Source organism: Podarcis gaigeae (assembly GCF_964106915.1).
Source record: "Podarcis gaigeae genome assembly, chromosome: 3".
NCBI lineage: Eukaryota > Metazoa > Chordata > Lepidosauria > Squamata > Lacertidae > Podarcis > Podarcis gaigeae.
This window is the reverse complement of record NC_139680.1, coordinates 97716683-97729410: the sequence shown is the minus strand read 5'-3', so window position 1 is coordinate 97729410 and position 12728 is coordinate 97716683. Positions and strand designations below refer to the sequence as shown.

The following is a 12728-nucleotide window of genomic DNA, read 5'->3' as shown; positions in this document are numbered from 1 at the left end:
GACCCTTGAGATTTTTGGTGTATTATTTCAAATGAAGTGCAAAGTAGAATGTGAATCCTGGGGAAAAATAAAGATGCTCATTAGTTATTTTCCCTCGTCTTCTTCCAACTTCTGGTCTTCTTCCATTTGGTCATTAGCAAAGTTTCACCGTTCATGGCTTTAGTCTCTCCAACTTCTTGCCCATTAAAATATTAAAATCTAGCAAGCACTTAGGCAAGCTTGTTAAATTAGTAAGGAATGTGTTTAAGAATTTAAATACTGGGTAGATTGTAATGCACTTAGGATCAGTTGTTCTTCTGCCTCAAAAAATTAGTTGTCCTTCTCTGAAACTTGGGTATTACCATTTTGTAGCTTCTTGTTCTCCAAAAGTCATTTCAGCCATTCCTACCTTCGTTTGAAATACATCCATGTAGCATGTCTCAAAGACACAAATATTTCATTATCAACCAAGGAAAAGCAATCATGGATGGTAGAGAGGGCTGTCATAGATTTTTACAGTTCCATAATGGACAGTGTGTCCTTTAAATCATTGCTGGATGACTTTAAGTAGATAATCATATTAAGAGTCGTAAATACCTTCTCTGATTTCCATAAAGTGCATGCAAAGCTCAGGTGGAATTCCATTTTTAATTCTGTTTTCTTGACTCTGATCAAGACCTCTCTGGAGGAAAACAAATCTTCATAGTCATATTTCGTAGCCCTGGTTCTCCTTGTATTGCCATAGCTGTGTTGAACATTCCTTACACCAAGTTTAATTAAAAGCCCTCAATTTTTGTGTGTGTAGGTTTTCCTTGAGGTCACCCTGCATCATTTACTTTTTAGTATCCTTGCAGTCTCCAAACTGAAAATCCTATGTGCACGATTGAAGAGAAAGACTACTCATACAGTCACAATGCACATGCAATGTGACATTTGAGATGGGCATAGGCATGTTAATTTGCTTCTAATCCCCACCCCGATTCTTGCAGCATTTTCCTCATACACCCACATTTCTCTCTCATCTTGCACATAGCTGTAGCACGTGCCCACTGCCCCTCCATGTGTATGATGTTTTCGTATTGGACATTGTAGTTCTCTGGCACATACAAGTTTCATTAATAAGAAATAAGAAGATTTGGTGTGAAAGTGTTAATATATTGTAAAAAAAACAACAACCCAAAATCAGATGGCTTGATGCAAATAAGGTGAAAATGCCACAAAAATGCAGATCTTGCAGGAATTCAGAGTGCTTATTCATCCAGGGGCAGCTTGTAAGCAGATTCATTGAAAGCATGATGGATTTGGGAAGTCTAATACTGAAGCCATTAAGCAGCAAAGTTTGCAAGCACAAACAAATGCTTCGAAAAGGCTGTCTCACTGTGCTGCAGCTAACACTTGTAAGAAACTAAGGAAGTGGTAACTGGGTTTGAAAGTTTTACGTCTTCAAGAAATGTCATTTTTAAATATTTCAGTAATTATGTTTGTGATGCAATAGGGATTTGAAGGGTAGTATTTACATAATCTGTCCAATTCACTAATGGGCATCTTGTGAGTTAAAATTATGATGTGCTGCTTAAATGGAACAGCTTGCCTGCAAGAGATAAGCTGACTTTAAGAAGCTGCCCAGTTACTTGAAAAAGGATGCTGTGCAGTTGTAGAAGGAGTGCTTTGCACAATCACCACCAATACAAGGTGGGCTACTTTTCAGTAATAAATACTTTAAATTCAGGTAGGTAGCCATGTTGGTCTGACGCAGTTGAAATAAAAATAAAAATAAATTGTCTAGTAGCACCTTATAGACCAGGGGTAGGAAAACTAAGGCTTGGGGGCCGGATCCGGCCCAATCACCTTCTCAATCCGGCCTGTGGACAGTCCAGGAATCAGCATGTTTTTACATGAGTAGAATGTGTCCTTTTATTGAAAATGCATCTCTGGGTTAAGAGCTGTTTAAATGCTGTCAAGGGGTGGAGCCTGCTGAACACCACACAGAATTGAGTTCCAGTCTCCATGACTGAAAGAGAATGTGCAATGTACCTACACTGGGTATCTGCTTAAGTCTAGATCACGGGTAGGCAAACTAAAGCCCGGGGGCCGGATCTGGCCCAATCGCCTTCTAAATCTGGCTCATGGACGGTCCGGGAATCAGCATGTTTTTACATGAGTAGAATGTGTCCTTTTATTGAAAATGCATCTCTGGGTTATTTGTGGGGCATAGGAATTCGTTCATCCCCACCCCACCCCAAAAAATATAGTCCGGCCCTCCACAAGGTCTGAGGGACAGTGGACCGGCCCCCTGCTGAAAAAGTTTGCTGACCCGTTATAGACCAACTAAGTTTGTTCTGGTATACGCTTTCGTGTGCATGCCCACTTCTTCAGATACACAGTGTATCTGAAGAGGTGTGCATGCACATGAAAGCTTACTAGACAATTTTTAATTGTACTTTAAATTGTCAGGCTTTCTTCATTAGGTAGGTAAAAATTCTATAACTTAGAGAAAAGACTTCACAATCCATGACTGGGCAATACCTTTATTAGAACCAAACAAAATGTCACTCATTTATGGCAAATGGTTGAGTTCTCCAGATTTTATTACTCAAGGCAATATACTACTCAAATACTTCATTATATACATAAATGTGTTTGGAAGGACAGACCAGGACTATAATTACACAGTTTCCCGTGAAGCTGATGGGACAAATCAGCTGTGAATTAAGTCTCCTATGATTTCATTGGGAACTAACTGCCACTATCATTATTATTTATTAAATTTATATCCTGCCCTTTTTCCTCAAAGAAGTGCAGGACCTCAAACACAAAAACAATAAAACATGTGAAACATTTAGAAACAAGTCCAATGCAGACTGGGAAAGATCTTTACATACAAGGCTTGTTGGAAGAAAAAGATCTTCAGCGGGTGCTGGAAAGACAGCAGAGAGAGTGCCTGGCTAATATTCAAGCAGAGTGAATTCCAAAGTGTTGATGTCACAACTTAAAAAGCCCAGTTCCTACATTGGGTGGAATGGACCTCCTGATAAGATGCTGTCTGCTGGAGGCGCTCACCTGCAGAGTGCAGGGATTGATGGGGTATCCATCAGGTACCCAATTTCCCCAGGTACATTTCAGGTCTCCAGGTCTCCAGCTGTATAGGTCTGTATAAACCAAAACCAGCACCTTGAACTTAACTAGCATATCCTGAGTCCAGCCCTTCATCAGTTTTAAGTCACAGCCGGACTTAAATGTTTTACCATCTAGCTCTTAATGGTTCCACTGTCAACACTAAAACTATACCTGGATCCCACCCCTCAAGGATTCACATCCAAAACTTTTCATAAGCAAAAGGGAATTAATGCTCAATTAACCAACTGCTGGCACTAGATTGTAAAAGTCAGATAATTGAATCTCTTTTCCTCTTGTACAGCTGCCTGAGCAGTCACCTAAGGAGAGCCAATTGACACCGTGTAAACTGAACTGTAATTGAAAGCCCACTTTTAAATTAAAGTTGTCATTTCTAAGGCTGTTCCTAGTGATGGTCACATTGGTGCCAATTGAGATCATTTGCACAAGCAGAGGAATTTCCTGATGAGAAGCAGCCTGAATCTGCTATAGTTAGAGGATGCTTTCATGGAAAACATTCTTGAATTATCCTTTCAGGGACCAGCTTGTGTCTTGCGATGTTCACCTTGCTGGCTAGGGCTGTTAAAAAAACTTCAGATGAGCTTAACAAGCACAACAGCATATTACTGATGCGGAAACACACAGTGCTCTGCTTTTTCTGACTTCCAAACCCTGATTCTGACAGATATACTGCCAGACAGAGCTGCCTTCCTCAGCCTGGTGCCATCCAGATGTTTTGGACCATAACTACCATAATCCTTGGCCATTGACTGTGTTTGCTGGGCCCAATAGGAACTTCAGGTTGAGGAAGGGAGACCTATCCTTTTAAAAGAACCCAAGATGCACCCTGTTGAACTGTCTATTGGAAATTTTTATGCCCCGTGTTTTAGCTATCATTAGAACTGATTTTTACATGAGGGTTGGGGGGCTTGTATGTATTCCATACTGAAGGTATGCAAGAACAACATGAGAGAATCTAAACCACACAGGATAGATCATGTCCAGTTCTTCAAAGGAGTCCTGGTTTGTTTCCCCAGAAGAAGCTTTCTGCCGGTGCAGAACTACTGACGAAAGCCTGGCAGTCTCTCAATTGGGATGTCTAAATTGCAAGGACGGATAGCACTTAGAAAGCACTTCTGGGCTGCTTGCATAACCTCCAGCTACGATAACACTTGCAGAGCCACTACACGAAGAATAGAGTGCTCTTATTACACTTCCCATTCCCCAATTCCCTAGTTTTGTTGTGTGTTTGAGACCAGGATCTAATAATCAAATATTCCCTGGGGGAAATGGTGCTGATTAACAATACATCCCTGTGCTGGTTTACTCAGAAGTAGATGCCACCTCATACAGTGAGGTTTATTCGCTAAGAAGATGTATGTTGAGGATTGAAGCCTGATTTATGGAACAGAAGGACCTCAAAGGCTGGTGTTGACCATCATACAGAGAGATGAATAGTGATTCTGAAATGTCGTAAGCATTTGAGAATTAAATGTTGCTTCTTCTAATTGCATTCTTCAGTTAGATCTGTATCTCCTTAATCCTGTACAATTTGTTTCTATTTCTTTGAAATATCACTTGGGAAGGGGACTTCATTTCCCCTCAAAACCAGTGGAGCTGTAATAATAATTATAAATGTAAACATTATGGATCAAATGACTGATTGCATTTCCTACCTCAAAAGGAAAACTTAGGTTGGGACCATGTTACAAATACGGAAGTCTTGGGTTGGGTTCCTCACTCTGTGTGACATGCATTACAACTTACCCTCGCTCCGGGTACCATTACATGGTCTGATCCTCCCCACTCCATCAGCATCCCTGCCAATGTGGAGAAGAGCCAGTACCAAACTCAGAGTAGACCCAGTGAAATCCATGCACTTAAGTCAGTTGATTTCAGTGTGCCTACTCTGAGTTTGACATAGTGAAATACGATGCAATGATGTCAGGTAAATTGTGGGAGTCAGAGGAAGAACTGCATGCTTCCATTCTCAACAGCAGCTCTGAACTTTGTGTAATACTTCTGTATAGATACTTATTGGAAATAAAACAGAAAGTAAAAAAGAAACAATGTGAATGAAGGCAAAGACATTACTAAAATTTACTTAAAATTACCAAATAAGATTTTGCCAAAATTTTTCAAACAAAGCATTTCATCCAACAATAGTGTTTCACGAAACTTATTGCGGAAAGATTTAAGAAACCATGCAAGTAAATATGGAATTATTTATTTGCTGTGTAGATGACTGCTTGGTCCTGGTTAATATCCTGTTCTAACTCACTGTCTATTTTTTAATCGTGTTTTTAATACTCTGTTGGAAGCCACCCAGAGTGGCTGGGGAAGCCCGGCCAGATGGGCGGGGTATAAGTAATAAATTATTATTATTATTATTATTATTATTATTATTATTATTATTATTATTATTAAAGTTTAACCTCACTGGGAATGTGGCATAGCCTGTGTATTCAGTTTTGGCATCTTCCAGGTGGGGGCAGTGGGAGAGAGATGCCTCATCTTGCCAAAAAGCATGAACTATTATTTTTTAAAAAACAATAACAAAAAAACACACGAACTCATCCACTGTCTTTAAGAAACTATAGAGGTTTCAGAAAGAAAATGTCAGGTAATTAGTCAAGGCAGCACTTTAGAGCTGCTGGTGAAAACAAATTTATATTGCAGTAGTTGTATTGCTGTGATTTCAATGAAGTCTTAATTACTTCTGCTTATAATTTCCTTGGCAGGTACATTTACATCCCGATGGGAGGATCCCGCTGCAACATCTTTAAGATGCTGTTCTCCACAGCAATCACGTTTGCTTTTGTAAGCTATTGGCACGGCGGTTATAGCTACCTTTGGTCCTGGGCGATACTTAATTGGCTTGGAGTAGCAGCCGAAAATGGAGTGAAGAGGCTGGTTTCTCTTCCAGCTGTCCATGACGTAATTGTAAGTTCATTGGTTTTCATTTTGTAATGCTCAGAACTGTGTTTAGGACTAGACTCCCTCTACTAGAGACTTCAGGTGGTTCAGTGCTATCAGAACGTGCCCACCTGCTGGACTCGAGTTTCGGGACTGGCAACTTTCTAGAGCTACATAATACAGAAAGTGGGTGTGCTGTGAAATACAATGACAACAAAAGGTAATTAAAAGTCCTGAAGGTCATCTAATAGGGGATTTTACTTTGCTTAAAAATCATAAAGGTAAAGGGACCCCTGACCGTTAGGTCCAGTTGTGACTGACTCTGGGGTTTCGGCGCTCATCTCGCTTTATTGGCCGAGGGAGCTGGCGTACAGCTTCCGGGTCATGTGGCCAGCATGACTAAGCCGCTTCTGTCGAACCAGAGCAGCGCACGGAAACACCGTTTACCTTCCCGCCGGAGCGGTACCTGTTTATCTACTTGCACTTTGACGTGCTTTTGAACTGCTAGGTGGGCAGGAGCAGGGACCGAGCAACGGGAGCTCACCCCGTTGCGGGGATTCGAACCGCCGACCTTCTGATCGGCAAGTCCTAGGCTCTGTGGTTTAACCCGCAGTGCCACCCGCATCCCTTAAAAATCATAGATTGCTACTAAATAATTTATGGCATCAGAAATTTAGTGCAGCTGTTTGTTCATTTATCTGAAGTTGCTAGACTCCAATTCCCATCACTCCCAGCTAGCATGGCCAATAGTAACAGATATTGGGTGTTGCAGTACAACAACATCTGAAGGGCACTATGTTGGCTACCCCTGATTTAGTGTAAAGGAAGTTCTTTGGGTATCTTGTCTGCCTGTATCTCATAGCTTGGGAAGTTCAAGGGAGGAACTTAAAAGGCACGCATCTTGAATGAGATCTTCTGTGCTAGAAGCCCTGCTAGTGAGACGGAAACGTACACATGCTCAACATCTCCACCCCATCAGTATTGGTGGTGAAGCTTCACCCCCACAAGTGCAATTCAATATAGATTCTTGCTGTGTGAGTATCAAATCCTTTTCTTCAAATCCCATCTTCTCTCACTGGGTGCTTCTAGGCGGCCTGCTTATTGAATATTCATCCTCGTTTGTTTGCGAGAAGATTAGATGACATCAGCTATTTAATGAGCATTCGTTTTGATTTGTTTGTGGGGAGATTAGGTGAAGTTGCATCAAAGCAACTTGTTATCGCACACTTTCCTTTTTTTAAAAAAAAATTAATTCAAAGTTATAACAAGACATATTATCCAAAAACATATCCTTATTTCCCCCCCATTTTTCCTCCCCCCCCCAGAACCCACAGTCCCCCACCCCACCCCCCGACTTCCCTCAGTTCCAGTCTTTGGTTTCTCCAATAATTCTGTTTTCTGCATGTTACAAAGTTGTATAGATCCTCAAACTGTTTAGCTGATTATTATCAGTAAAAAAAATGTGAATGTTTATTCAAAACCTGCCAAGGTGTCCATTTCGCTTTGTTGTGTCTTCAGATACTTTGTGAAAGGTTCCCATTCATCCTTAAAGTCACAATTGTCCTTGTCCTGTAGCTTATATGTCAATTTTGCCAGTTCTGCATAGTCCATCAATTTTTCTTGCCATGATTCTTTAGTTGGGGTTTATTCAGTCTTCCATCATTGTGCTACCAGAACTCTCGCGGCCGTTGTCGCATACATGAAATTTTTTTCATTTTTTTTTTTTTTGGCAGGTCTTTCCCTACAATCCCCAACAAAAATGCCTCGGGTTTTTTAACAATTTTTCTTCAATTCATTGTATATCATTTCCCAATTTTTTAAAATTACCTTACCATCCCACCACATATGATAAAATGTTCCCTCCTTTTCCTTACACTTCCAACATATATTTGAACTAGTTTTGTACATTTTCCCTAACTGCACTGGTGTTGTGTACCATCTGTACATCATCTTCATGTAATTCTCCTTCAATAGGGAACAATCTGTAAATTTTAAGTCAGTTATCGCACACTTTCCAGTGCATTTGTACAGCCATATTCCCACCAGTGTATTGAACATAGTACTAACCTCCCCACCACCTTGCCCCCTTCCACTCTTCCTCCTGGCGCCAGCATGGTGTAGTGGTTAAGAGCAGTGGACTCGTAATCTGGTGAACTGGGTTTGCTTCCCTGCTCCTCCACATGCAGCTGCTGGGTGACCTTGGGCTAGTCACACTTCTCTGAAGTCTCTCAGCCTCACTCACCTCACAGAGTGTTTGTTGTGTGGGAGGAAGGAAAAGGAGATTGTTAGCCGCTTTGAGACTTCTCTGCTGCTGGGAGGTCAAATAAGCATCATGACCCCACCCAGAGTTGTGTTTTGTGCTTCAAGCTGGTTCTGGGGCAACTTAGGGAAGGATATAATCTGTCCTCCTGCCTGCTTTCCAGAAAAGCACCAGCAAGGCAATTCAGCTATGAGACAACCAAGAATCTTCCTGGTATTGGGTCTCAGGCAGAAGTGAGAGGCATCCAGGCATAATATCCAACCTTCCCCACTGAAGAGCATACCGGAAGCTGATGCGAAAGCTACCCTACCACACACAATCCACCCCAACACACAAGGATGGTTTGCATTTGTAAAAGTCACATTTGCATAACGAATGCTCTTCTCTTGGTATGCACCTGGATTTTCTTCCGTAAATTGCATTCCGTTTTGAAAAGTTCATGTCCATTCAAGCAACGAAATGTGTGTCAACCAACTGCCAGCACAGCAGCTTCCTTTCTTGAGCACTTAGTCTGAATGCAGAAAGTACAGGCGCAAAATAGGTACACAAGTTCAAAGTGCTCCATTTAAATGATACGCAGGAAACCATTTGCAGAAGAATGAGAGAGCTTGCGTCAAAAACTCATTAGCATTATGAGTCAGATATTATTGAACGTTGATGTCATCACAGACCATTTTAAAGCCAACTTGAACACCTTTGAAAAATGGATGAAACAAATTTGTGAAATATAAGGTGGGGGTTGGAGGCTCTCTACTTCAGTGGTTTCAGTCTCGGTAGTGGCACCCGCTCTGTGGAACGCCCTCCCATCAGATGTCAAATAAAACAACAACTACCAGACTTTTAGACGACATCTGAAGGCAGCCCTGTTTAGGGAAGCTTTTAATGTTTGAGGCATTACTGTATTTTAATATTGTGTTGGAAGCCGCAAAGAGTGGCTGGGGAAGCCCAGCCAGATGGGCGGGGTATAAATGTATAAATAACAAATTATTATTATTATTATTATTATTATTATTATTATTATTATTATTATTCCTACCTCCAGGACCATTTCCAGCAAGTAGTGAAGGGGGCGGCAGCACTGTTCAGCACCATGGCAGTTGTCCTGTGCCGTCCCATAGGGTTCCATCTTGTCCCCCATATTATTTGACATCTATATGACATCTCTGGAATCTGTCATCAGAGGATTTGGAGCAAGGTGTTGTTAATATGCAGACAACACCCAGCTTTATCTCTCTGTTCCATCTGAATTGGGAGAGGTGGCTGAGGTGTTTTAAGGCAGTGATGGCTTGCATGTGGGCCAATAAATCAAAGCTCAATCCTGAAAAGACAGAGGTGTTACGTGTACCGAGTTCTCGAGTCTGGGAGATGGAGAGACAGCCTGTCTGGGGTGCGTTTGTACTCTGCTGGAAGGAGCAAGTCTATAGCTCGGGAGTGCTCCTGGATTTAACATTGTTACTGGAGTCTCAGGTGGCCTTGGTGGCCAAAACTGGTTTGTCAGCCCCTTTTGGGCAGAAATGTTGATATTTCATGTTTGGTAACATCCAGATTGGACTACTGCAGTGCACCCTACATGGGGTTGCCCTTGAAAACGACTTAGAAATCTCAGATTATCAAGTGGTCTTTGCTTTGAGATATATTTTTAGGGCCCACTCTAGTTGTGCCTATGATTTGTCTAATCATGATATCTGTATATTATTACCTCCTGGATCAGAGAGAACATGCCAGTTCCTTACTGGGGATCATGAGTAGGGGAGAGCCATTTCAGTTATGTCCTGGTGGTGGGCTTCTCAAAGCTATCCGGTTGGCCATTGTGGAAATAGAATACTGGACTGGATGTGACGTTGGTGTAATCCAGTAGGCTTCTCATGCAGAGTGTGACTGGACAATGAAACAAATGGACAGTCCCTGCTTACACAGGGGTACATGACCACATCAGCAGCCCTTGTGTGTACACTGCTGGTTAGAAGGTCTGTATCAATACATATACTTTTTTTCTTCTGGGTAAGCCCATTTGGAGACTTCCATATACAGTGGTACCTCGGGTTAAGTACTTAATTCATTCCGGAGGTCTGTTCTTAACCTGAAACTGCTCTTAACCTGAAGCACCACTTTAGCTAATGGGGCCTCCTGCTGGTGCCGCGCCACGGAAGCACAATTTCTGTTCTTATGCTGAAGCAAAGTTCTTAATCCGAGGTACTATTTCTGGGTTAGCAGAGTCTGTAACCTGAAGCATCTGTAACCTGAAGCGTATGTAACCTGAGGTACCACTGTACATTAGATTCTCCATGCAAGCATCTAGACCAGGGGTCAGCAAACTTTTTCAGCAGGGGGCTGGTCCACTGTCCCTCAGACCTTGTGGGGGGCTGGACTATATTTTTTGGGGGGGGAGAACGAAGTCCTATGCCCCACAAATAACCCAGAGATGCATTTTCAATAAAAGGACACATTCTACTCATGTAAAAACATGCTGATTCCCGGACCGTCCATGAGCCAGATTCAGAAGGCGATTGGGCCAGATCCGGCCCCCGGGCTTTAGTTTGCCTACCCGTGATCTAGACTTAAGCAGATACCCAGTGTAGGTACATTGCACATTCTCTTTCAGTCATGGGGTTTGGAACTCAATTCTGTGTGATGTTCAGCAGGCTCCACCCCTTGACAGCATTTAAACAGCTCTTAACAACCATAGTGGGACGCAGGTGGCGCTGTGGGTTAAACCACAGAGCCTAGGACTAGCCAATCAGAAGGTTGCCGGTTCGAATCCCTGCGACAGGGTGAGCTCCCATTGCTCGGTCCCTGCTCCTGCCAACCTAGCAGTTCGAAAGCACGTCAAAGTGCAAGTAGATAAATAGGTACCCCTCCGGCGGGAACGTAAACGGTGTTTCCGTGCGCTGCTCTGGTTCGCCAGAAGCGGCTTAGTCATGCTGGCCACATGACCCGGAAGTTGTACGCCGGCTCCCTCAGCCAATAAAGCGAGATGAGCGCCGCAACCCCAGAGTCGGTCACGACTGCTGCTTTTTATAGCTAATCTGGTTGTGGCTGTGGGTTATTGTTTTTTCCTATGGGGAAAAAAAATGGTCGTCTGTCACAGATGCTTTAGCTAAGATTCCTGCATTGCAGGGGGTTGTACTGGATGACCCTTGGTTCCCTTCCAACTCTTAAGATTTTATGATCATGTTCATTCATGCTGGCTTTAGTTAACATTTTGCACTGTTTTGAAATGTCTGCATTTAACTTTGTTTTAAAACTGCGCTATGCTTTAGATGTTTGTGTGTGTGTGTGAGTATGTGTGTGTGTTATTCTTTTTATAAAGCACTCTGAGTAGCACTGGGTTTGAAAATCAATCTGTAATTTATTTTAAATGAGTAAAAATATAATTAAATAAATCTTCGTGCCGGAAGAGCAATCCCCAACAGACCAGAAATAAAAAGAACCAGGACACATACCACTTTTACAGCAGTAACATTCCTGCGCTGAGTGATGCAAAAAGCAAGCATCAAATGAAACTACGTGCAGATGACTCATCTTAAGGGGTGACTGAAAAATCCATCTCAAGTTTTTTTAAAAAAAACCACCACCACAACAACCAAAAAGCCAGCTTTATGATTTAGTCTTTGGAGAACAAGGTTAGTCATTCTCCTCTTAACTATTTAGCCCATTTCTGAATCAGTGAAAATAAGTTCTGGGGGAAAGCTATGGAGAGCTTACCTTGTAAACATACAAATAAATCCAGGCTTTCTCTTTAGACAGGCATCCCCACCACCACCTCTTAGGCGCGATTGACTCACTCATGACCGTATATATGTGTGATGCCGGGAAAATAAATAAATAATCTTATTCTAACCTGAAATGGTGGGAGAGTGGTGGAAAGTCCTTGTCACTAAGTCAAAAGTCCAGGGGGGAAACGGATTCCAAGGGCTCCAAAATGGTGTGAGCAAGCTCAACAACTGTCGGGCATGAAACTGTTTGCATTACAATGGACTCCCCACTTACATGCATGTGTGTAGTGTGGGCACTGCTCATTTTGGTTCCACCCACCACTGGCATGGTTATAACCATAGTTTAGAGGTCTCGGGCCCTAAGGAAGTCAGACTATCCTCCACCAGGGCCAGGGCCTTTTCAGTGATGGCTCCGACCTGGTGGAATGCTCTGTCCCAAGAGACTAGGGCCCTACAGGATTTAACCGCCTTCCGTCGGGCCTGTAAGACAGCTGTTCTGCCTGGCCTTTAATTTGAACTTAGCCTGATCTTTTATTTCCCTTCTCTTCCCCCCTCCCCCCTTTTATGAAGATTACCATCTCTGGGACCCCACAGCTAATTTTCCCCTGGCCTCCTCGCTGGCCCAAGTAGGACTAATTTAGCCAGCTAGCCCTGGTGACTATCTAATGTTTATTGGATGGATTTTCCCCAAATTGATTTTTGAACTTTGAATTTTATTGTTATTCATGCTTTTATACTGTATT

At 42.4% G+C, this 12728-nt stretch overlaps 1 protein-coding gene across 3 annotated transcripts in view; it reads left to right on the top strand.

The window, feature by feature from the left end:
* Positions 1 to 12728, top strand: part of HHAT (hedgehog acyltransferase) — a 169795-nt gene that overhangs the window by 107320 nt on the left and 49747 nt on the right. For all 3 annotated transcript variants that reach the window (XM_083733553.1, XM_083733554.1, XM_083733555.1), the window contains exon 10: positions 5835 to 6036. In XM_083733553.1, the coding sequence (XP_083589679.1) occupies positions 5835 to 6036 (202 nt within the window). The remainder of the gene's footprint in view (positions 1 to 5834; positions 6037 to 12728) is intronic.